General features: G+C 38.4%; 1 protein-coding gene across 2 annotated transcripts in view; it reads right to left on the bottom strand.

The window, feature by feature from the left end:
• The window catches only part of TMEM131 (transmembrane protein 131), a 180,131-nt gene that overhangs the window by 112,700 nt on the left and 41,486 nt on the right, over positions 1 to 25,945 (bottom strand). For both annotated transcript variants that reach the window (XM_055400773.2, XM_055400774.2), the window contains exon 2: positions 14,279 to 14,340. In XM_055400773.2, coding sequence (XP_055256748.2) covers positions 14,279 to 14,340 — 62 coding nt within the window. The remainder of the gene's footprint in view (positions 1 to 14,278; positions 14,341 to 25,945) is intronic.

Genomic DNA, 25,945 nt, shown 5'->3' with positions numbered 1-25,945 from the left:
ATAGACAAAGATTTTCTGAACAGTATTAAAAAAACATTAGTCATCGAAGAAAAAAAATTACACACTGGACTTCAGTGAATTTTTTAAAATATGCTAACCAAAAGACATTGTTACAAAAATGAAAAGGCAATCCACAAACTGAAAAGAAAATATTTGCAAATCACCTATTTGATGAACATATAATGAACTTATGAAGCTGAATAATAAGAAAACCCAGGGGGAGGATAAAGGGAGGAGGGAGGTGGGAGGGGGGTTCAGGAGGGGGAACTCATGTACACCCGGGGCGAATTCATGTCAATGTATGGCAAAACCAACCAATATAATATTGTAAAATAATTTGCCTCCAATAAAAAATAAATTAAAAAAAAAAAAAGAAAACCACTCAATATTTTTAAATGGGCAATTCTACAAACGTCAGTGAAGCAAATGAGATGATGCTCAGCAGCACTTATCAAGGCATGGTGACCTACAATAATGTCCAACATGGAAAAGACTGTCCATACTAAGGGTTGGCAAGAACGTGCAATAATAGACTTTCATATGCTGCTGGTGGGAATGTAAAACAGAACCATCATTTTAGAAGAGGCTTGGCAATTTCTAAAGTTAAACTTAAAACACCTACAAATGTGACCAACCCACTCCACTCCTAGATTAATTGCCCAAGGGAAACAAAAGCACATGTCCAAACAAAGAATGTTTATAGCACCTTTATTCATAGTAGGTCCAATACTGGAACAATCCAAATTTCCATCAACAGAGGAACTGACACATGGATTGTGGTATGAACAATGGAATACTACTCAGCAAATAAAGAGTAAACGCGAAGACTGGAAACTTTTCTTTTTTTCTATTAAATATTTCTTTATGATCTTGGAAAATATTTTTATTTTCAAAGAATAGAAAATAACATTTGAACGGGAAAAAAAGAATAAACTATTATACATGCAACACTGATGACTCTTAAAAAATAATTATGCTGAGTCACAGTCCCCAAAAGTACATTCTATATGATTCTATTTACATAAAATGATTTAAAATATAAACTGACAGTGTCAGAAAGCAAATGAGTAGTTGCCTAGAGATGGAGAGTGAGGGTCAAGTGATTACCAAGGGTCACAAGTAAACTTTGGAGGCCATCAATACATGTATTTATTATCATGACTGTAGTAATGCTTTCACAGGGTATAATAAATATGTCAAACTCTCCAAACTGTACACTTTAAACAGTTTACGATGTGTCACATTTACTTCAATAAGAAAGTGCAACCTAAGAATTCCAGGTCTGTGGCCCCCGTCTGGAGTTGACAGAAAAGAAACTTAAGAAGTATATCATCCATGTATACTTTCTCAAGGGGAAAAAAATATCTTCATGAAGAAAATCTGGCCAAGAAGATTACTCATGAAGAATTGCAAATAAGGAAGCTGTCTTGTGAAAGGTAAGCAGATACAGTAAAGGAACTGTGGAAATAAGGTTTGCAAAGTTGAAAGTATTGTTTTTGAAGTATAAGCCACAAAATAGAAAAGTCATTTAACTATAATAAACAAGAATAAAGACCCCAGCACATGCCAATAATAAAACTCTAAATATTGAGAGAAAAGGGAAAATCAGACACTACTGCGTGTCTTAAGTAACTTAAGAAATAAAGGTTTAAAAATATCTTAATACATATCACAATTAAGCCTCTAAATCAAGAGATAAAACAAGAAGGCAAGTATGAAAATTAAGATGTGGATGCTGATTACAGCCATGAAATTAAAAGACGCTTACTCCTTGGAAGCAAAGTTATGACCAACCTAGATAGTTTATTAAAAAGCAGAGACATTACTTTGCCAACAAAGGTCCGTCTAGTCAAGGCTATGGTTTTTCCCGTGGTCATGTATGGATGTGAGTGTTGGACTGTGAAGAAAGCTGATCGCCAAGGAATTGATGCTTCTGAACTGTGGTGTTGGAGAAGACTCTTGAGAGTCCCTTGGACTGCAAGGAGATCCAACCAGTCCATCCTAAAGATCAGTCCTGGGTGTTCATTGGAAGGATTGATGTTGAAGCTGAAACTACAATACTTTGGCCACCTCATGCGAAGAGCTGACTCATCTGAAAAGACCCTGATGCTGGGAAAGATTTAGGGCGGGAAGAGAAGGGGATGACAGAGGATGAGATGGCTGGATGGCATCACCGACTCGATGGACATGAGTCTGAGTGAACTCTGGGAGTTGGTGATGGACAGGGAGGCCTGGTGTGCTGTGATTCATGGGGTCGCAAAGAGTCGGACACGACTGAACTGAAACATACATGATTAAATGAGATAAACTTCTCTACTAAGAAAAACAAAAAGATCGTGTCAAAAAAGCAAAGTCTAACTATGAACCGTAAATACCTAATACAAAATGATGCAGAAAATCTTGAAAGCTGAAGAATGAGCAAAAACAAACAGGGTAAATACCTCCACCCTCTCTCCCCAAAAAAGAAGAGAAAAATCAAGCAAATAAGTGTTATATTAGCAACAATGAAAAGATCTTGCTACCGTGTGCAAGTATTTTTATAACAGCAAAAAGAAAGAAAATAAAGAAAGTGGGGAGAAGAATGCTGTAACTGAACCGTAAGCAAAGAGCACGAGGCAATTCACTTAAAGAAACACAAATGGGCAGTAATCATATGAGACAGATGGCTAGCTCTCTCAACTGGGACGCAATCCCTCCAAGAAACTCAGACGTCCTGTTTCACCGTGTGATTAGCAGAAACCTCTGAGCTTCACAGTCAGAGATCAGGATCTGTCAGGAGTACTCAGGGCCCAAGAAAATGCCTGTGCCACGTATTTCTGAATCTTCTATCAAATAGAAGACATACTTACAATATTGCAAAGTAAACTTCACTGAATCACAAATACGTGAAGTTGGTGACGCCTGACATACTGCAAATGATCTTTTCACTGTGTCTATCTACAAAGATAAGCACAGACTTCTTCCTGCCCACAATTCAGACTTCACTCTTCCACAGCATTTAAGGGCTCTGATCTCAGCCTACCTCACTGTTAGGCCCCACATTCCAGAGCTGTCTGAGCACTGTCTCTCAGAGAGCATCCCACAGGGATATAGAGGAGGAAACAAACAAATGGAAAACACTCCGCAAACATATTATATATGCTATGTTTTCAAATATTATTAAATTCGCTTATCACAAAAATAATATATGTTTATCCATGTAATCTTTTGATACTGTTCATGGCGTTCTCAAGGCAAGTATACTGAAGTGGTTTGCCATTCCCTTCTCCAGTGGACCACATTCTGTCAGACCTCTCCACCATGACCCACCTGTCTTGGGTGGCCCCACACGGCATAGCTTAGTTTCATTGAGTTAGACAGGGCTGTGGTCCATGTGATCAGATCGACAGTATCAAAAGGCAAAATGATAGGATACTGAACGAGGAATTCCCCAGGTCACTAGGTGCCCAGTATGCTACTGGAGATCAGTGGAGAAATAACTCCAGAGAGAATGAAGGGATGGAGCCAAAGCAAAACCAATACCCAGTTGTGGATGTGACTGGTGATAGAAGCAAGGTCCGATGCTGTTAAAAGCAATATTGCATAGGAACCTGGAATGTTAGGTCCATGAATCAAGGCAAATTGGAAGTGGTCAAACAGGAGATGGCAAGAGTGAACATAGACACTCTAGGAATCAGTGAACTAAAATGGACTGGAATGGGTGAATTTAACTCAGATGACCATTATATCTACTACTGTGGGCAGGAATCCCTTAGAAGAAATGGAGTAGCCATCACGGTCAACAACAGAGTCTGAAATGCAGTACTTGGATGCAATCTCAAGAACGACAGAATGATCTCTGTTCGTTTCCAAGGCAAACCATTCAATATTAGAGTAATCCAAGCCTATGCCCCAACTAGTAACGCTGAAGAAGTCGAAGTTGAACGGTTCTATGAAGACCTACAAGACCTTTTAGAACTAACACCCAAAAAAGATGTCCTTTTCATTATAGGGGACTGGAATGCAAAAGTAGGAAGTCAAGAAACACCTGGAGTAACAGGCAAATTTGGCCTTGGAGCACGGAATGAAGCAGGGCAGAGGCTAATAGAGTTTTGCCAAGAGAATGCACTGGTCATAGCAAATACCCTCTTCCAACAACACAAGAGAAGACCCTACACGTGGACATCACCAGATGGTCAACACCAAAATCAGACTGATTATATTCTTTGCAGCCAAAGATGGAGAAGCTCTATACAGTTAGCAAAAACAAGACCAGGAGCCGACTGTGGCTCAGATCATGAACTCCTTATTGCAAATTCAGACTTAAATTGAAGAAAGTAGGGAAAACCACTAGATCATTCAGATATGACCTAAATCAAATCCCTTATGATTATACAGTGGAAGTGAAAAATAGATTTAAGGGACTAGATCTGATAGATAGAGTGCCTGATGAACTACGGACGGAGGTTCATGACATTGTATAGGAGACACGGACCAAGACCATCCCCATGGAAAAGAAATGCAAAAAAGCAAAATGGCTGTCTGAGGAGGCCTTACAAATAGCTGTGAAAAGAAGAGAAGTGAAAAGCAAAGGAGAAAAGGAAAGATATAAGCATCTGAATGCAGAGTTCCAAAGAATAGCAAGGAGAGATAAGAAAGCCTTCCTCAGCGCTCAATACAAAGGAATAGAGGAAAACAACAGATTAGGAAAGACTAGAGATCTCTTCCCTGGTGGCTCAGAGGTTAAAGCTTCTGCCTCCAATGCGGGAGACCCGGGTTCGATCCCTGGGTCGGGAAGATCCCCTGGAGAAGGAAATGGTAACCCACTCCAGTATTCTTGCCTGGAGAATCCCATGGATGGAGAAGCCTGGTAGGCTACAGTCCACGGGGTCGCATAGAGTCGGACACGACTGAGCGACGGAACAGAACAGAACAGAGATCTCTTCAAGAAAATTAGAGATACCAAGGGAACATTTTATGCAAAGATGGGCTCGATAAAGGACAGAAATGGTATGGACTTAACAGAAGCAGGAGATATTAAGAAGAGGTGGCAAGAATACACAGAAGAACTGTACAAAAAACATCTTCACGACCAAGATAATCACGATGGTGTGATCACTCACCTAGAGCCAGACATCTTGGAATGTGAAGTCAAGTGGGCCTTAGAAAGCATCACTACGAACAAAGCTAGTGGAGGTGATGGAATTCCAGTCGAGCTATTTCAAATCCTGAAAGATAATGCTGTGAAAGTGCTGCACTCAATATGCCAGCAAATTTGGAAAACTCAGCAATGGCCACAGGACTGGAAAAGGTCAGTCTTCATTCCAATCCCAAAGAAAGGCAATGCCAAAGAATGCTCAAACTACCGCACAATTGCACTCATCTCACACGCTAGTAAAGTCATGCTCAAAATTCTCCAAGCCAGGCTTCAGCAATATATGAACTTCCAGATGTTCAAGCAGGTTTTAGATCACAATAAACTGTGGAAAATTCACAAAGAGATGGGAATACCAGACCACCTGACCTGCCTCTTGAGAAACCTGCATGCAGGTCAGGAAGCAACAGTTAGAACTGGACATGGAACAACAGATTGGTTCCAAATAGGAAAAGGAGTACGTCAAGGTTGTATATTGTCACCCTGCTTATTTAACTTATATGCAGAGTACATCATGAGGAATGCTGGGCTGGAAGAAGCACAAGCTGGAGTCAAGTTTGCTGGGAGAAATATCAATAACCTCAGATATGCAGATGACACCACCCTTATGGCAGAAAGTGAAGAGGAACTCAAAAGCCTCTTGATGAAAGTGAAAAGAGGAGAGTGAAAAGGTTGGCTTGAAGCTCAACATTCGGAAAACAAAGATCATGGCCTCTGGTCCCATCACTTCATGGGAAATAGATAGGGAAACAGTGGAAACAGTGTCAGACTTTATTTTTTTGGGCTCCAAAATCACTGCAGATGCTGACTATAGCCATGAAATTAAAAGATGCTTACTCCTTGGAAGGGAGGTTATGACCAACCTGAATAGTTTATTAAAAAGCAGAGATATTACTTTGCCAACAAAGGTCCATCTAGTCAAGGCTGTTTTTCCAGTGGTCAGTATGGATGTTGGACTGTGAAGAAAGCTGATCGCCGAAGAATTGATGCTTTTGAACTGTGGTGCTGGAGAAGACTCTTGAGAGTCCCTTGGACTGCAAGGAGATCCAACCAGTCCAGTCTGGGGGAGATCAATCCTGGGTGTTCACTGGAAGGACTGATGCTAAAGCTGAAACTCCAATACTTTGGCCACCTCATGCGACGAGTTGACTCACTGGAAAAGACTTGATGCTGGGAGGGATTTGGGGCAGGAGGAGAAGAGGATGACAGAGAATGAGACGGCTGTATGGCATCACCGACTCGATGGACATGAGTTTGAGTGAACTCTGGGAGTTGGTGATGGACAGGGAGGCCTGGCGTGCTGTGATTCATGGGGTCGCAAAGAGTCGGACACGACTGAGCGACTGAACTGATCCCTGTAACCTAGTGGTTCCATCCGGGTGCAATTTTTGTCTTCAAGGGGCATTTGGCAACATTCAGAGACTTCATTTTTCTGGCTGTGCCAGGTGGCATGTAGGGTCTTGGTTCCCTGACCAGGGATCCTTGCAGTGGAAGTGCAGAGTCTTAACCACTGGACTGCCAGGGCATTGCCAACATATCCTTGGTAAGACTCTGTATGCCTAAAACTGACTTCTTTTAGCTTAATTGTTCAGCTTCTGCTGAAGCTGGCCCACTCATTTCCTTTTACGCATATTTTACGTTATTATTCTTAGCAGTTACCCTAAGTGGAGATTGTAATTCGTATATTAAATTTACAACAAACTTGTCTGAATTAATACCAGCTTAGTTTCAGTAGTCCATTCAATTCTGTCATTTTGCTATTTGGTTTCTACATGCCCTATACTGTTTTCATCTCTCATTTCCTTTAATTCTGTCATCTTTTGTCTCAGGTGACTTTTTGGAAATGAAATGTTTCAATTCTTTTTGTGTATTTCCTGTATTATTTTCTTTGTGTTTACCGTGGGGATTAATCAAATATCCTAAAGTTGTAACACTTTAATTTGAATTATCAGCTTTAACTCAATCACACTCAATGTGTACTTCTTTTCAGCTCCATCCCTACTTCAGTTATTGATGTCACAAAATTTACTCTTTATATACTTTGTATCCAAAACCAAATAATTATTTTAAGTATACTAGTCTTTATGGAGAAACCAAAACGTGAAGTTACAAACCAAAGTGGCACTAATTATTGCTTTTAGACTATTAGGTTTTTTTTTTTTAATGTATTAGTCTCTTAAATAATGTAGAAAACAAAAAATGGAGTTTGAAACCACTGTTCCAATAATACCAGCTTGTAAACTGCCCATGTTTTTACTTCTACTGTGATCTTTATTTCTTCACATGGCTTTATGTTGTTTAGTGTTCTTTCATTTTTACCTGCAGGACTCTCTTCATTTCTGCAAAGGGTTACGTCTAATGGTAGTGAGCTTCCTCAGCTTTTACCTATCTGGGAATGTCTTAATTTCCCCCTCACTTCCGAAGAGCAGGTTTGCCACAAACAGGATTCTTGGTTGACAGTCTTCTACTTGTAGCACTTTGAATATGGGGCCCACTGTCCTCGGGTCTCCAAAGTCTGTGATAAGAAATCCCTTAATAACCTACTGAGGATCCTTTTCACATCATGAGTCCTTTTCTCAGGTTGCTTTCAAGATTTTGTCTTTTAAAGGTCTGATTTAACATGTCCCAGTGTGCATCTCTGAGTTCATCTTACTTGAGTTCACTGAGCTTCTTGGATGCTTACATTCACATTAATTTGTGACATTTCCAGCCATTATTTCTTCAAGTGTTCTCTCTGTCTCTCATTTTTTAGGACACTGCATATGTTGGTCCACTTGATGGTCTTTGGATCCAGTGACTTTTCTTTAATCTTTCATCTTTCTGTTCCTCAGAATCAAGAGTCCTTCATTTCAGTTACTGTACTTTCAGCTCAATTTTCTTTTTGACTTCTATTTTCCCCAGCTTCACTGAGGTATAATTGGAAAATAAAAATTATTTACATGTAAGGTGTACAATGTGACATTTTAATACACATATACATTGTGAAATGATCATTTCATAAAATTTTCTTTTGTGAGAACAATTAAGTACTAGCCAAGCAAATTTCAAGTATATAACACAGTATTATTAAGTACAGCCATATTGTACACTAAATCTCCCGAACTTACTCATCTTGCAAAACTGAAATATTGTACAATAACTGAAATGAAAACTTCATTAGAAAGATTCAAAGGAAGACTGGAGCAAGCAGAAGAAAGAATCATCAAACTGGAAGATAAGACTACAGAAATTCTTGATTCTGAGGAACTAAAAGATGAACGATTAAAGAAAAGTCAGTATTATTCTTATCAGAAAAATTCTATTGCTCTTGGCTTGTGCCCTTCTAGGGGTACTTGTGCTTCTTCAGTTCAGTTAAGTTGTTCAGTCGTGTCCGACTCTCTGCAATCCCATGAATCACAGCACGCCAGGCCTCCCTGTCCATCACCAACTCCCGGAGTTCACTCAAACTCATGTCCATCGAGTCGGTGATGCCATCCAGCCATCTCATTCTCTGTTGTCCCCTTCTCCTCCTGCCCCCAATCCCTCCCAGCATCAGAGTCTTTTCCAGTGAGCCAACTCATCGCATGAGATGGCCAAAGTACTGGAGTTTCAGCTTTAGCATCAGTCCTTCCAGTGAACACCCAGGATTGATCTCCCCCAGAATGGACTGGTTGGATCTCCTTGCAGTCCAAGGGACTCTCAAGAGTCTTCTCCAGCACCACAGTTCAAAAGCATCAATTCTTCGGTGATCAGCTTTCTTCACAGTCCAACTCTCACATCTATACATGACCACGGGAAAAACCACAGCCTTGACTAGACAGACCTTTGTTGGCAAGTAATGTCTCTGCTTTTTAATAAACTATCTAGGTTGGTCATAACTTTGCTTCCAAGGAGTAAGCGTCTTTTAATTTCATGGCTGCAGTCAGCATCCGCAGTGATTTTGGAGCCCCCCAAAATAAAGTCTAACACTGTTTCCACTGTTTCCCCATCTATTTCCCATGAAGTGATGAGATCAGATGCCATGATCTTCGTTTTCTGAATGTTGCGCTTCAAGCCAAACTTTTCACTCTCCTCTTTCACTTTCATCAAGAGGCTCTTTAGTTCCTCTTCACTTTCTGCCATAAGGGTGGTGTCATCTGCATATCTGAGGTTATTGATATTTCTCCCGGCAATCTTGATTCCAGCTTGTGCTTCTTCCAGCCCAGCGTTCCTCATGATGTACTCCATAAGTTAAATAAGCAGGGTGACAATATACAGCCTTGACGAACTCCTTTTCCTATTTGGAACCAGTCTGTTGTTCCATGTCCAGTTCTAACTGTTGCTTCCTGACCTGCATATAGGCTTCTCAAGAGGCAGGTCAGGTGGTCTGGTATTCCCATCTCTTTCAGAATGTTCCACAGTTTATTGTGATCCACATAGTCAAAGGCTTTGGCATAGTCAATAAAACAGAAACAGATGTTTTTATGTGGATTCTAATTTCTCTTCAAAGTATTTTCGTATCAATAGTTACTGTCATGTCAATGTTTCTGAACAAGAATGAGAGCTAGGGCTGCCAATGTTGCCATATTGATAATGTCATCCTCTTTTACTTTTTAGGATTTCTTTAATTCTATTGATATTTTCATTTTGTTCACATGTTGTTTTCTTGATTTTCTCCACATCTTCCTTCAGCTCTTCAGCATCCTTAAAAAGACTGTTTTTAAAGTATATCTACTTTAAATTTGTACAGCAGACCTACTATTAGATGTTTTTCAGAGACAGCTTCTGTTGATTAATTTTTTTTTGTTTGAATGAGTCATTTTTCATGTTTTGTTTTGTTTACACACTGTGTTTTTGTTTAAAACTGGATATCTGAATCTAATAACTTAATGACTCTGGATGTCAGATTCTCCTCCTTTTCCAGAGTCTGCCACCTGCTTGTTTCTGTTCATTGTTTTTGGTTTTATGATTTTTGCAGGCTGTATCTATGCCAAAGATAAGCCTGAGGTCTAATCTTAAGGTTTTCTCAGGTCTTTTATGAACTCAGGCCCTTTCCTGAACATTCAAAATGATTTTTCCAATTTCTGCCAATTATGCAATAGCTTTTGAAGGTTGTTAGACCTTTAAAAATCTTCTGGGTCACTTAAGGATGAAGAACTTTTTAACAGTGGGGGAGTTGCAACAACAATGGCCACCTGCCTCTTTATCTAACATCTGAGATCAAAAGCAGCAGTGAGGACAGGGATCCCCAATACTTGGAGGACAGAGCCCTTTTTTGGCCACCCAGGCTCCTGCAAGTTGTGGGCAAGCTGTTTGACAAACACTGCACAGCTGCCTGATGTGGGACCAGTGGGTGAGGGTGGGTAACTGCTTTTATGCTAAGAGCTGAAACGGACTATATTCTACTTTAATTTACCTCAAGCCTTCCCCTTGAAGTTATAAGCCTTCAAAAGACTCCAGAGTTCCAAAATAGTTACGCTACTTTTGCTATTGGTGGGAGGTCATATAGATGACCTCCCACATAGATGTTTCTCCCATATAGATGTTCACTTGTTCCAGTACCCTTTATTGAGTGTTCCCTAACATACTTCAGTTCAGTTCAGTCGCTCAGTCGTGTCCGATTCATAAATCAAGTATCCATATATGTATGCATCGGGCTGGACTCTGTTCCCTTTTCTGATCTATAGAAGTGGTTTAATTCACATGGTTCAACATAAAATGTAGAAATGCACTTGTGTTTTACATATCAACTGTTAACCAGGAAACTTGCTAAAGTGCTTACTGAATCTAATGACTTATCTCAAGACTTTGGATTACCTCCATCAGTTCAGTTCAGTTCAGTTGCTCAGTCGTGTGACTCTTTGCAACTCTGAGGTGAAAAACATTTTATTTCCTCCTTTCCAATCCTTTTAAGTTTTTGATTATTTTTCTTGCCTTACTGGCTACAACTAGGCCGATGCTGAGTATCAGAGGTACTCAATGGGCAGCTCTAACCCAGTCTTCACCTCAGAGATAAAACTTGAAGCATTTTACTGTTAAGTATGTGCTCTACTGTAATTTTTTCCACACTGCTCCTCAACAGATACTTTTCTATGATTATGTGTCAGCTGGGGTTCTCAGCAAGATCCTAAGGAAGAATCCTCAAGTATTTGTGCTCATCTTGTTCTCATCTAAGACATGAATTCAGCTTCCTTGTTCTATATACCAAAGCTCAGTAGCCCTGTCAACCAGGAATGACAACAGCCAAAGCACCACCTACAGAACACACAGGCTAAGAGGACTGCTGTGCTTTCTAATCATACCCTGCTATCACCAGTGGCACCACAAGGAACTCACTGGGAAGAACCGCACACGCGTCCTACTGTGGGAAGAGCCGATGCCAGGAAGCTGCATAATTACCAGATGCCAGGTTCTTGCTCTAACAACTGAATAATGAGCAAATTATTTAACTTCTAGGAGCCTCGTCTTCCTTATTTTTAAAAAACAAGAAAATCAAGTCCAATTTTTCTAGCAAATTTTTTATGAGTTGGAACAATTTTTATTGACTTATCATCAATTAATTTTTAGGACTTAAAAAATCACTATGAGCCAAAACACAAAAATGTAACATAAATTCCACAATCTGGGAGGGAACACTCTCAGGCAAAATTCTAATTTTGAATCATGTCAAACAAAGCTGCTGCTTTGACTCTCTCCTTGCTTTACCTTTAATTTAATCTGGAGAAACCTGATACATATTCTGCCACTGAAATACCACGTGTACTTACCGTTGTTCTAATCACAAGAAACCAGGAGCTGTTTAAGAAACAGTTGAACTTAATGGCAAATTATTGCCAGATAGAATGACATTATGTCAAAATCAAAACTGCTGTTCCTAGGAAACATCCTTCAACATTAAAATGAATGATTCTTACACATTTCCATTCAAAGGGTCTAATATTCTGTTACTTGAAGACACATAATCCATTATATATTAGCACCCCAACATCAGGCACTCTGCAGGAGTCTCAATGAGGTTTCACTGTGGCTGAGTTTACCAATTTAGTGGGTCGCTAAGGGTCGGACACGACTGAGCAACTTCACTTTCACTTTTCACTTTCACACATTGGAGAAGGAAATGGCACCCCACTCCAGTGTTCTTGCCTGGAGAATCCCAGGGACGGGGGAGCCTGGTGGGCTTCTGTCTATGGGGTCACACAGAGTTGGACACAACTGAAGTGACTTAGCAGCAGCAGCAGCCCTTATACTTAACATTCCAGTCTAAAATTATCTTTGGTATAGAACTCTGAGGTCACCCCCAAGCTCTGGTCCAAGCATAGCAGCAGACCCAAAGAGTATGAGCAAATGACATCCCAGGTAACAAGCTCTTCCACTCTCAAGTCCTTTTATATATGGATTGACAGCCCCCCACTCCCACCACCAGCAAAACACGTCAAGCTTCAGAATTTTCAAAATGGATTATCCACTTGCAACCCATATGTCTAGCTCCTAAAAGACAAAAATCCATCTTTAATCAGTAATAAATAACTACACCTGGAGAATTGTTTTTAGAAATTCAGTACTGAGTTGCCTGCTCTCTAGATCCTACAAATCACCAAAAGGGAGATTTTTTAAATGGTCATTCCTAGAGGTTCTCCAAGTTCTTACCCTGCAAGAGATTAAAGAACTAGAAAAAAGAGACTAAGATCATTTTCTCAGGAGGTGGCTTTACAAACCCAGAGATCATTATATACCTTGTTTCATTCACTTTTAAAATATAAAAAGCCACACAAAGACATTCTGTAAATACAATGTAGCCAGTGCCTGATGTATGTGTTTCTTAACATCTTTTATGTAAAAGTAGAGTAAGTTTATCTAAAAATTGAGAAGCAGGGAAACAGTGGTCATCCAAAGCATCTATTTGCTTCATTGTCAGAGAAAAAGAACCTTACGACCCATCACTTTTTTTCTTGCTTCTTTGTCTGGCTAAAACCTAAATTTATACCACAACACAAATAGAAATCTTACTCCAGGCCCCTAGCAGAATTATTTCTCTCTTGCCTTGATCAAATTTTAATTTTTACTTTCTTGCCTTCATTATGAGCTTTAGGAAATATTTTTTTCAGAACTATATTTAAGTCGTGTATTTAGTTTATAATTAAGTAAACAAATACATCATTGGCAGCATCATGTAATAGAGATACGAACAATCACAAACGTATCTCTACCACACCCAAAGTGAGAAGAACAGAATTCTAATACCAGTCCCATTACTGCGAAGTCATGAAATTTTGATCAACTTTCTAAATCTTTTAAACCTTCGTTTCCCTTGAATATAAAAAGTAAAAAATTATCAGTCATGTTATCAAACAACATGACACTTGAAAACACATGTTATTATTATGAATGCGGTAATACTATAGGATAAGCATGCTGCTGCTGCTGCTACTAAGTCGCTTCAGTTGTGTCCGACTCTGTGCGACCCCATAGACAGCAGCCCACCAGGCTCCCCCGTCCCTGGGATTCTCCAGGCAAGAACACTGGAGTGGGTTGCCATTGCCTTCTCTGAGGATAAGCATAGAATATGGGAAAAGTTTTGAAGAAAGGGGAAAATCAGCCATGAAAATCACGAGTGGTTAAAATGTCATTTATTGTCTTGTTCAGCTCTGAAATCCTGGAACTGATTTTTGAGCTGGGAAGACTAAAATAGTCCTCACGGCGATATGTGAGCTAGATCTGAAAGGAAGGATAGGATTTTTATTAGATTACACTTTCTAATTTTATGCACAATGTATTTAAAGACATGGCTTAGGATGGCTAGGGGAAGGATGACATAGATGTAAATCCACAGTACATATACCCTCTGGAGTTCTCTTCCAGATAAATATCTAAGGTCCAACATCCGAACTCATGTGTTTTCCTCACTGGCTCCATACTCAGAGTTTACTAGCAATTCCACAGCTCCTGATCTGACACTTGCCACCTATCCTCCCAACATCCCCTACAAATACTTAATTTAAAAGATAATTCACACAGCTAAGAAGGTGTGTATTATTACCCATGACTCTACTGAACTGTCTGCATATAAAGCTCATAAAATATATTTCATTTGAACCAGTTACATTTTAAAAGAAAAATAATAATCAGATTTTATTCAAGGCTTGACAATGAGCCTTGAATAATTCTTCAAACTTAAAATAAAATTACCTGTAGGAGCCCTCCATCATCAAAACGCAGCACTTCTATTATGCTCTCCGACTGAATAAATGCTGTGGTGGAAACAAAACAGATTGTCACTTAACAGGAAAAGAAATTTCATTTAAATAAAATCGTTTAATTTAAAGTTAACTGCTACAAGTTAATACTTTTAAAACATACTACTGCTTGATGGTGATGGTTAAAGAGGAAAATATAACTAATACTTCAGGATTTTAGTAACTATGAAATGCTTGAACTAAAACAATCCAGTTAGAAAGTAGTTTTAACAACCTACAAACTATGTAAGCCACTCACAAAATATTTATTCCTGCTATACTGCCAGAAAGCATGAAATAAAGTTCAGCTAGCTGCAGTAATTGTGCTCCAAGTATTTACCTGATTTGAAAACTTATGTCCACACAAAAATCTGCAAGCAACTCCTTATAAGCAGGTTTGTTCATAACCTTCAAAAACTGGACAGAATCAAGATGTCCTTCAACAGGTGAGTAAAGAAAAGGCTGGCTTGAAATTCAACATTAAAAGAACTAAGATCATGGCATCTGGTCCTATCACTTAAGGGCAAACAGAAGGGGAAAAAGTGGAAGCAATGACAAATTTTGTTTTCAGGGGCTCCAAAAATCACTGCAGATGGTAACTGCAGCAATAAAATTAGAAGACTTTTGCTCCTTGGAAGGAAATCTATGACAAATCTAGACAGCATATTAAAAAGCAGAGACATCACTTTGCCGACAAAGGTCCATATAGTCAAAGCTATGGCTTTCCAGTAGTCATGTACAGATGTGAGAGCTGGACCAGGAAGAAGGCTAGGTGCTGAAGAATTGATGCTTTCTAATTGTGGTGCCGGAGAAGACTCCTGAGAATTCCCTGGACTGTAAGGAGATCAAACCAGTCAATCCTAAAGGAAACCAACCCTGAATATTCACTGGAAGGACTGACGCTGGAGCTGAAGCTCCAATACCTTGGCCACCTGATGCAAAGAGCCAACTCACTGGAAAAGACCCTGATGCTGGGAAAGATTGAAGGCAAAAGGAGAAGGGGCCAGCAGAGGAAGAGACGGTGAGATAGCATCACCTACTCAATGGATATGAATATAAGCAAATTCTGGGAGATAGTGGAGGACAGAAGAGCTTGGCATGCTGCAGTCCATGGGGTCACAAACAATCAGACCAATTTAGCAACTAAATAACAACAACAACAGAGACAAATGTAGATTATTCATACAATGGAGTATTCAGTTCAGTTCAGTTCAGTCGCTCAGTCGTGTCCGACTCTCTGCGACCCCATGAATCACAGCACGCCAGGCCTCCCTTTAGTGATAAAAAGTACAAGAAAGGGATGCATGCTCTATGATATTAAGTATATGACATTCTGGGAAAAGCAATACTATAGAGATGGTAATAAGATCAGTGATTATGAGGGGTTTGGAGTGAAATAAGGAAACAATATGGAATTTTTCAAAGCAGTCTTCTATATGATACTGTAATGTGAGATATATATGACTTTAAGAATCTGCCCGCAATGCGGGAGACCTGGGTTAGATCCCTGGGTTGGGAAGATCCCCTGGAGAAGGGAAAGGCTACCCACTCCAGTATTCTGGCCTGGAGAATTCCATGGACTATTCATGGAGTTGCAAAGAGTCGGACACGACTGAGTGACTTTCATTCATTCATTCACGCATTTATTAAAAACAGAACTTTACAACACAGTTAGCCTACTGTAAGCAATTTAAAAAAAATCATTTAGGAGATCAGGAATCCCAGGGCAGACTGCAGAATATGACAGAACCATTTAATTCTATTCCAAAAGTATGAAACCATCTCACGGAAGGTGGTGAGGTGAAAGGTGCTGACCTAAGTAATTTGGAAATGAGTGGAATCAGTAAGACTAAGGGCAAATGAAACTGTACATAAGCACTATTTTTAGGTAATCAAGTTATTTTCCACAGGGGTTTGGGTTAACCATCCTGATGCTGCTCTACATGTATTCTCGAATTCAACCATTAACTATATGGATGGTGGATGGCGACTGTCAGACTTCTCACTGTTTGAATAAGAGTTCACAAAAAAGCAAGGGAAGGAGGCTAGAGTGATCCATCTGGTAATAGATTAGAGTTAACAACATCAGCACAGACTCATGTTGAGTCTAACAAAGATACAGATGGTCACCTATAGAAACATTTACTGACGTGCCTATACCCTGGTAGGCATACACACATATATCACAACCTAACAGCAAAAAGCACATATACAGCACACAGATCTTGGGTGCTTATACCACTCTCCAATAAAAGGAAATGGCTGAATCTAGCACTGGGGTTGGGGGGAGAAATACACAAGGCGAAACTTGTGCCAGAAAGAAAGTGCTTAAAAAAAAAAAAAAAAGACAAAACAAAAAACCCTCCATTGATGAGGGTATGTCACAGAGATGTAAGAATTAACAGGAAGAGTTCCCAAATGGCCAAAGCTGCAACAACTTGAGCAATAAAGTCAAGCAGTACTGGATTAAAACCCAAAGTATAAAATAAATATCTATAAGTCTATACTGATATAAATAAATGAATGAATAAATAAATAATGGGGGATAAGAATTCTAAATAATTTATGTAGAAGCTATTTTACTTAGAAGGTGGAACATAACTGCCCACTCCTTAAGCATGGGATGCACATGGTGACCCCTTCCAAAGAAAACAGTATGGAAAAGAGGAAAAAAAGAGTAACTCTACAATGGAGAAACCTGACAAATGTTACGTCAGTCAGATGATCAAGGTCAACATCCAGAGTAAAAGCCATGGGTCAGTACCCTTGATATGCTGTAACAAAAATGGCACTTTATCTCTTGGTCTTCCTCCCAAAATCATGCAACTCCAGACTCATCATGAGAAAAACATCAGACAAATCCCAGTTGAGGGACATTCTAGAAAAACACCTGATCGGTACACTCCTGAAAACTGTTGAGGTCATCAAATATAAGAAACATCTGAGAAACTGTCACAGATTAAAGGAGCCTAAGGAGATATGATCACTAAATGTAATGCTGTATTTTGGATGGCATTCTGAAAAAGAAAAGGGAAAAACTTTTCATTTAGGTAAAAACTGAGGAAACTTGAATAAAATATGAACTTAATAATAAGGTACTAAAACTGGTTCAATTGCAAAAAAAAAAAAAAAAGACCATGTAAGTATGAGATGTTAATAATAGGTCAAACTGGGCAACAGTTATATGGGAACTCTGTACTATATTTGGAATTTTTACATAAATCTAAAACTGTTCCAAAATGAAAGCCTATTATTTTTAAAAAACCCATGAAACAGTGGTGTTTTACTTGGTTTAATATGACCCTCCCTGACTTCTCTTTGTTGGTCTTTGTGTATTCGAGAAGAAGCCCACTGTCTAATCCCATGTACCTGGCTTTTCCAGTGTGACCAAAGCTGAAAGTCACGGGGCAGCCAAGATGCCAGCAAATTAATTACATCACTTCACCTACTTGGATGGTAACCTTGCTGCCTGCTAAGCATCCATTTCTTCTTACTCAAATAATAGCACCCTGATTTTATTTTGTGGAAACCCCTGTCCCTCCATTTCTCGTGTTTCTCTTGAAACTCAGTGTCAACTTGCTCTACCCTGAGAAGCATTCCTCACCAGTTCTTCATATACAGAGAACATTCAACAGTTCTGTGTGTGAATGAAATTCCATCTTTTTGCTCAGGCACAAGTACTCATTATTTGCATCCACTGATACAAATAAATTCCTTTTGATTCTCTCTAGTCCTAGCTTGAGGTTGAATTTCCAAACTAAGATCAGAGCTAATGACTACAACAGAATTACTAACATAGAGTACATCTGGAGTACACAAAAATGTATCCAAATAAAGCAACAGACTATTAAGAAAAAAGGACTATGAAATAAAAGGCTATGCCCAGCATACCCATCCATTTCTCATCACTTCCCGCTCCTTTTAACATAAAGTGACATTTTAGATGATCCAGAAAACCTTTTTGTTATGCTCTTGTTGAATACAGGTATCCTGATGCAAGGACACAATGACCTAACAAGAATTAACTGCAATAGCCAGACACCCACAATGTAACAGACAAAAAGTCTAACTCCTAGTCAGAAGCTTTCCATCTAGCCAGCAGAGAAAACAAACAAAAAAGTAACAGAAATGTGCTGTATTTGGTAGCTGCTATTCAGTTCAGTTCAGTTTAGTCCCTCAGTTGTGTCCGACTCTTTGCGACCCCATGAATCACAGCACGCCAGGCCTCCCTGTCCATCACCAACTCCTGGAGTTCACTCAAACTCATGTCCATGGAGTCGGTGATGCCATCCAGCCATCTCATTCTCTGTCGTCCCCGTCTCCTCCAACACCCAATCCCTCCCAGCATCAGACTCTTTTCCAGCGAGTCAACTCGTCGCATGAGGTGGCCAAAGTATTGGAGTTTCAGCTTTAGCATCAGTCCTTCCAATGAACACCCAGGATTGATCTCCTTTAGAATGGACTGGTTGGATCTCCTTGCAGTCCAAGGGACTCTCAAGAGTCTTCTCCAGCACCACAGTTCAAAAGCATCAATTCTTCGGTGATCAGCTTTCTTCACAGTCCAACTCTCACATCCATACATGACCACTGTCTAGCCTTGACTAGACAGACCTTTGTTGGCAAAGTAATGTCTCTGCTTTTTAATATGCTGTCTAGGTTGGTCATAAATAGTTCAACTGGAATTCCATCACTTCCACTAGCTTTGTTCGTAGTGATGCTTTCTAAGGCCCACTTGACTTCACATTCCAAGATGTCTGGCTCTAGGTGAGTGATCACGCCATCGTGATTATCTTGGTCGTGAAGATCTTTTTTGTACAGTTCTTCTGTGTATTCTTGCCACCTCTTCTTAATATCTTCTGTTTCTGTTAGGTCCATACCATTTCCGGTAGGTGCCCAGTATGCTACTGGAGATCAGTGGAGAAATAACTCCAGAAAGAATGAAGGGATGGAGCCAAAGCAAAACCAATACCCAGTTGTGGATGTGACTGGTGATACAAGCAAGGTCCGATGCTATAAAGAGCAATATTGCACAGAAACCTGGAATGTTAGGTCCATGCATCAAGGCAAATTGGAAGTGGTCAAACAGGAGATGGCAAGAGTGAACATAGACACTCTAGGAATCAGTGAACTAAAATGGACTGGAATGGGTGAATTTAACTCAGATGACCATTATATCTTCCAGTAGTCATGTACAGATGTGAGAGTTGGACCATAGAGAGCTTAGAGCCAAAGAACTGATGCTTTTGAACTGTGGTGCTAGAGAAAACTCTTGAGAGTCCCACACACAGCAAAGGAGATCAAACCAGTCAATCCTAAAGAAAATCAACCCTGAATATTCATTGGAAGGACTGACGCTAAAGCTCCAATACTCTGGCCACCTGCTGCGAAGAGCCAACTCACTGGAAAAGACTCTGATGCTGGGAAAGATTGAGGCTGGCAGGGGAAGAAGGGGGCGACAGAGTATGAGATGGTTGGATGGCATCACTGACTCAGTGGACATGAGTTTGTGCAAACTCCAGGAGATAGTGAAGGACAGGGAAGACTGGCGTGCTGTAGTCCATGGGGTCACGAACAGTCAGACACAACTTAGTGACCGAACAACATTAGTTATGATACAACAACCATCACATAAGATTTCATCAACAACCAAGGTCAGACCTTTATCTAACTGATGAGAGCTTTCCTAAATATAGAAAAGTAGTAATATAATTTGGGCATATAATACTTAAAGACCAGCAGCTATTATAAAGTCCTGAAAGGAGAATATTGTGTTATACATCAACAGCTTTCCTTACAGGATGTAGAAATGAACAAGATTCAACTCTGGCATAAAATATTTTACTTTAAGTGATCAATCTTAATAACTTCAAATTATATGTCTAGAAAAGCAGAAGTGACACTAGATATGTACTTAATCATTTAATGTGTTAACAGTTATTAAGGTATAAATTACAAAAAGGAACCCAAGCAAGTCAAATTCCCGTATCACCACATCTCTAGATTGGAAACCACAAAGGACAGCTACTTCCTCTCCTGAGAATTTCTGTCCCTTATTTTATACGCTAATGGAATTCTAAACTGTCCCAATGTTTTCCAGTTAGAGCAGCAACCAGATGTGGAAGAAAGAATGATGTCCAGGGGACTTTCCTGGCGGTCCAGTGGTTAAGAATCTGCCTTCCAAAGCAAGGGTGTGGGTTTGCTCACTAAGACCCTGCATGCCGCCTGGCAACTAAGCCAGCACACTGCGACTGGAGAAACCGTGTGTGCTCTAACGAGAGAAAGTCTGAGTGCCACAACAAAGAGCTAGTGCGGGAAAAACCGGATAACTATCGATCACTGTATTACTCAACTCAAACTAACTTTATGACATAGATATTATGGATTCCATTTGAAGATAAAGGTTCAGTGAGGTCAGGCTCAAGGTCACTCAGCAAGAAAGTGGCTTGAGAGGGGCCATAAATTTCAACCATGGGACCTCAGAACCTAAGCTTCTACACCCATAACTGTTTACTTTCAAAATAAAGTGATGTGAATGCTCACAACCAGCAGTACCTTCAAGCAACCTAATTTTTAAAATCAGGCATATATTCCCATACAAAGGGAGGAAAGCAGGATACATAAATACAAGGGGTTTAACGTCTGGCTTTTAGGATTCTACTAGCATTTACTCCATGAAATTGAGCTCAGTAAAGATGTACTTTAAGCTTCTCATATTCACCTACATCACTATGATGTCTGAGAGCAACAGACATTTATTTTCTGTGGAAAAAATCTCAGTGTGCCAGTTATCTAATCACTTATATTCAAAACAGAAGATCAGAAATTGAGTTTACTTCCCCATTGCATTTTAGCAAAGAATAAGACAAAAATATCTTCACTCTAAAGGTAAATCTTTCTCTACTATAATTAGGGATAATTTATAATTTTTTTTTCCTTTTAGGTAGAGATTCTTTTTTCTGAATATGGCAAATGATGACTAGATACAGTGCTTGTTTCCAGACATCTTCTATAAGTCATGAAAACAATTAATGTTGTAAATAACTGGAAGAAATATGTCATGAGACGGTTCGATGGCATCACCAACTCAATGGACATGAGTTTGAGCAAACTCTGAAAGACAGTGAAGGACAGCAAAACCTGACATGCTGCAGTCCATGGGGTTGCAGAGTCAGACACAATTGAGTGACTGAACAACTATCAACTTTACAGAAATAAAAGGCATCTACCAACCTTATAGAAACAGATTATAAATAAGAGAATAACCAGGAACAACTGTACACCAACGAATTAGATGCATGGACAAACATCTGGAAAAACACAAACTACTAAAATTCAGTCAAGAATAAACCTGAATGGACCTGTAACAAGAGACTGAATTTCTAATTAAAAATCTTCCTACACAGTAAAACCTAGGGACAGATGGTTTCATTCTACCAAATGTTTAAAGAAGAAATTATACCACGGCTTCACAAACTTCCAAAATAAAGCAGAGGGGGAAAACACTTCCCAACATATTCTGAGGCCTTTATACTGATACCAGAATCAGATAAAGCTATCACACACAAAAAAGGAAACTATAGTTCAATATCCCTTATGCATATGGACATCAAGACCTCAAGAAAATACACAATACGCTCTAGCAACATATATAGAGGCTTATACATCATGATCAAGTGTAAGACTAATATACTTTACACTGCAAAGCTTCAATGAAAGGAATTAAAGACCTAAATAAATAGAAAGACATAGGCTGTAATACTTAACAATGTAAAGACTGTAATACTCCCTAAGGTGATCTTAGATTCAATGTAATCATTATCAAAATCCCACTTTTTTCCCCCAAATTGATGCTAACGGTCTTAAGAAACTGAGAGAAATCCTTAATAGCCAAAACAACCTTGACAAAGAAGAACAGAGTGGAGAACTCTTACTTCATGATTTCAAAACTTACTACAAAGCTACAGTAATCAAGACAGTGTGCTACTAGGAATAAAGATAGATGTGGAGATCAACAGAAGAGAGAGCCCAGAAAGAGGCCCTCATGTTTACGATCAGTTCATGTATGCCACAAAGAAGAACGGATAGTGTTTTCAGTAAGTGGCGTTAGGACAACCAGGATCTACATGTGAAAGAATGGAGCTGGACCCTATTTTTTACTGTATGTAAAAATTAACTCAAAATGAGCAAACACCTTGGTGTATGCACTAAAGTTCTAAAACTCTTAGAAGATAATATCGGTAAATCTTCATAACCTTGAATTAAGCAATGTTTCTGAAGCTAGGATAGCTAAGCAAAGAAAAACACATAACTTGGACCTCATCAAAATTAAAATTCCTGGGCTTCAAAGGGTACTATCAAGAATGTGAAGAGACAACCCAGAGGACAGAAGATTTTTGCAAATTATTTATCTGTTAAGGGTTATGTACACAGAATATATGGAACTCACTCCCCTCCTCGCAAAGATGAATATTTCAACTTAAAAAAAAAAGATCTGAATAAACATTTCTCTAAAAGAAGACAAATTGCCAATAAGCACATAAAATGTTCACAATCAGTCCTCAGGGAAATACAAATCAAAACCAAAACAAGGTACCACTTCACAAATACTAGGATGGCAATAATTAAAAAGACAGATAATAACAAGCATTGGTGAGGGTGTGGATAAATTGGAAAGCTGTAAGTTGCTGGTTGGAGTAAAAAGTGGAATAGCCACTTTGGAGAACAGTTTGGCAGTTATTCAAAAAGGTAAACACAGAGTCACCATAGACAAAGCCATTCTACTCATATATATATAAACAAGAGAACTAAAAACATATGTACAACAACTTACCCACAAATGTTCCAACAGTACTATTCATAATAGCCAAAAAGTAGAAACAACCTAAGTGTCCACTGACAGATGAATGACAAACAAAATGTGGCGAGTCGATATAATGGAGTATTTCTCAGCCACACACACACACACACGCGCACACGCACAATGAATCACTGATACATGCTACAACATGGATGACCCTCGGATACATACGCTAAATGAACTAAGCCAGATACAAAGACCACATATAGCATATGAAATGTCCAGAATAGGAAAATCCATAGAAATAAAGATAGATTTAACAGTTGCTAGGGGCTAGGAGGAAATGGGGTGTGAATCTAATGTGTATGAGGTTTCTTTTTGGGGGTGTTGAAAATATTTTGAAATTAGATCGTGGGGATGGTTGAACAAAATGTGAATATACTAAAACACTCAATGGTACACTTTAAAAGCATGAATTTATGATATGGGATTATATCTCAAAGAATTATCTCTCAATATTTAAAAATTCAACACAACAAAGTCAGGGCATAGTTTTGGTTCTATTCCCTAATTTTTTTCTTAATAGTTTGCCTAAACGGCATTTTAAATACTGTGGAGCCATGGGACACAATACTACTCCAGAAGAGCTTTAAGCTGTGTAGTTCTTTCATGTATAGAAATTCATTTTTTGATGTACACATGTGTGTGTGGGAGGGGAGAATACATAGCAAATGATAAAGCAAATGGGGCAAACGGTCAACAACAGGTGAAGCTCTGTAAAGGTATATATTTTTTTAATTCTATTTTGATCCTTAGAAATTTCCTGAACGTTTGAAAATATTCCAAATAAAAAGTCTACAAAAAAGGAAATAATTTATACAAGACATAAAAATTTGAATGTTTAAACATATTCACTTTTAAATAAAACCACAATAAAATAAAAGTAAGTAAATCTTGTTACTTATGCCTGTTGGAAATATTGGTTGTAGAGGCGTTTGGTATACCAATTGCTGCCACAGATTGGGACAAAAATAATAAACTGCTTAAGTGTCTGTGACTAAAGTGATATTGCAGCCATCTTAAAACTGTCAACATGCGAACTCAATTATTGTGCTGGGATTTTACCTTGTGAGTATGTCCAACATTCAATCATATACTATGAGATGTATGGTGTAATACATGTGATACCTGCATTGCAGATATGTATACACTACACATCATATTCTAAGTATTAGGGAAGAATCATCCATGTCTTATCAATATAATTCTTATTCCACATGCCCAAAGAAGTGATCAATATAAGAAACTAGAAAATGAAGAGCAAATTAAACCTAATATAAATGTAAATCAACAAAATAGCAGAAAATAAAGAAAAATCAAAGAAATCAAAGTTTTGTTTGAGAAGATGAATAAAACTGATACACCTCTAGTCAGACTTGACAGTGAAGAGGAGTCACAGATCAGAAATATAAGAAATGAAAGACTAGACACAACTACACTTCCTATATATATAAAGCCGGTAAAGGGATATCATTAAAAATTCTGTCAATATAGTCAACAACTCAGATTATAATATGGATAATTTCTTTAAAGACTCAAAATCCCAAAGATCAGTTTTTAAAAAAATTAACAGTTAATGTGAATAGCCCTATATATATTAAAGAAGTTACTCTGTAGTTAAAAATCTCACAAAGAAAACTCTAGGCCCATTCACATAAATTGATGAATTCTCCCAAATATTTAAGGAAGAAAAAAATACCAATTCAACACAAACTCTCTCCAAACACAGAAGAGGAAAAACTTCCAAACTCATTTTAGGAAGCCAACATTACTCTGATACCAAAAACAAAGACACTAAAAGAAGGGAAAAACTACAGATCAACATTCTTCATTATTACAGATGCAAAAATTTTCATTAAAATTTCAGCAAATTTAACCCGTTAATGTATAAAAAGAATAAATACACCATTACCATATAGGGTTTATCCAAGGAATGCAACAGTTCTCTAACATTCAAAAAAGGGGGAGGATCCATATCTATAAAACTAAAAATCTATAAAACGAAAACAACAAAGACAAACAAAAAAACCCCACCAAACATTAAAATAATAAAAATCTCTTAAATCATACTTGATGTTTGAGATAAAATTATAATGACATCAGTTGAGCAGAATGTATAGAGAAGAAATACTTTAGGAAATTACATTTTTTAAAGCGGTAAGGGTGTTATTTAAGGGGAAAAATAAGTGCTTAAGGGCCACAGAATCTCAATGAAATCAAAGTTTTAATATTGCAGTCAAAGTTGTAAAACATTGATATCAGGGAGCTGTGTTAAGTTAAAATACACAATTTAATGTTAGCAACCACTTAAAAATACACAAAGTGATATACTAAAATACATACATACATATATATAACAAGATGGATTCTAAAAAATGTTGAAATAAGTCAGAGAAAGACAGGAAAAAAAATATAAAAATAAGAAACAGAAGAATTAAGCACGGACGTATCAAAAATCGCTTTAAAGTAAATGGTTTAAACGCATCAATTAAAAGGCAGGAAGTGACAGAATGATTAAAATGATTATCCAACCATATACTTCAACACAACAGAAACAGATTTTATATTATGTAAAGGTTAGAAAGAGATTTATCATGCTAACTTTTTTAAAAAGGTATTGCTATGTAAATATCAGATACAGCAGACTTCAGAGCAGGGACAAAGAGTAACATTAGATAAAGGAATCAATTCACCATGAAGAAACACTGTGCCGAAATGTGTATGCACCAAACAACAGGGCTGCAAAAAAATGATGAAACAAAA

Source organism: Moschus berezovskii, chromosome 11 (genome assembly GCF_049115385.1).
Source record: "Moschus berezovskii isolate FMDL1 chromosome 11, NW_MosBer_1.0, whole genome shotgun sequence".
Lineage (NCBI taxonomy): Eukaryota > Metazoa > Chordata > Mammalia > Artiodactyla > Moschidae > Moschus > Moschus berezovskii.
The sequence above is the reverse complement of the archived record's forward strand: the minus strand, read 5'-3'. Positions and strand labels throughout refer to the sequence as shown.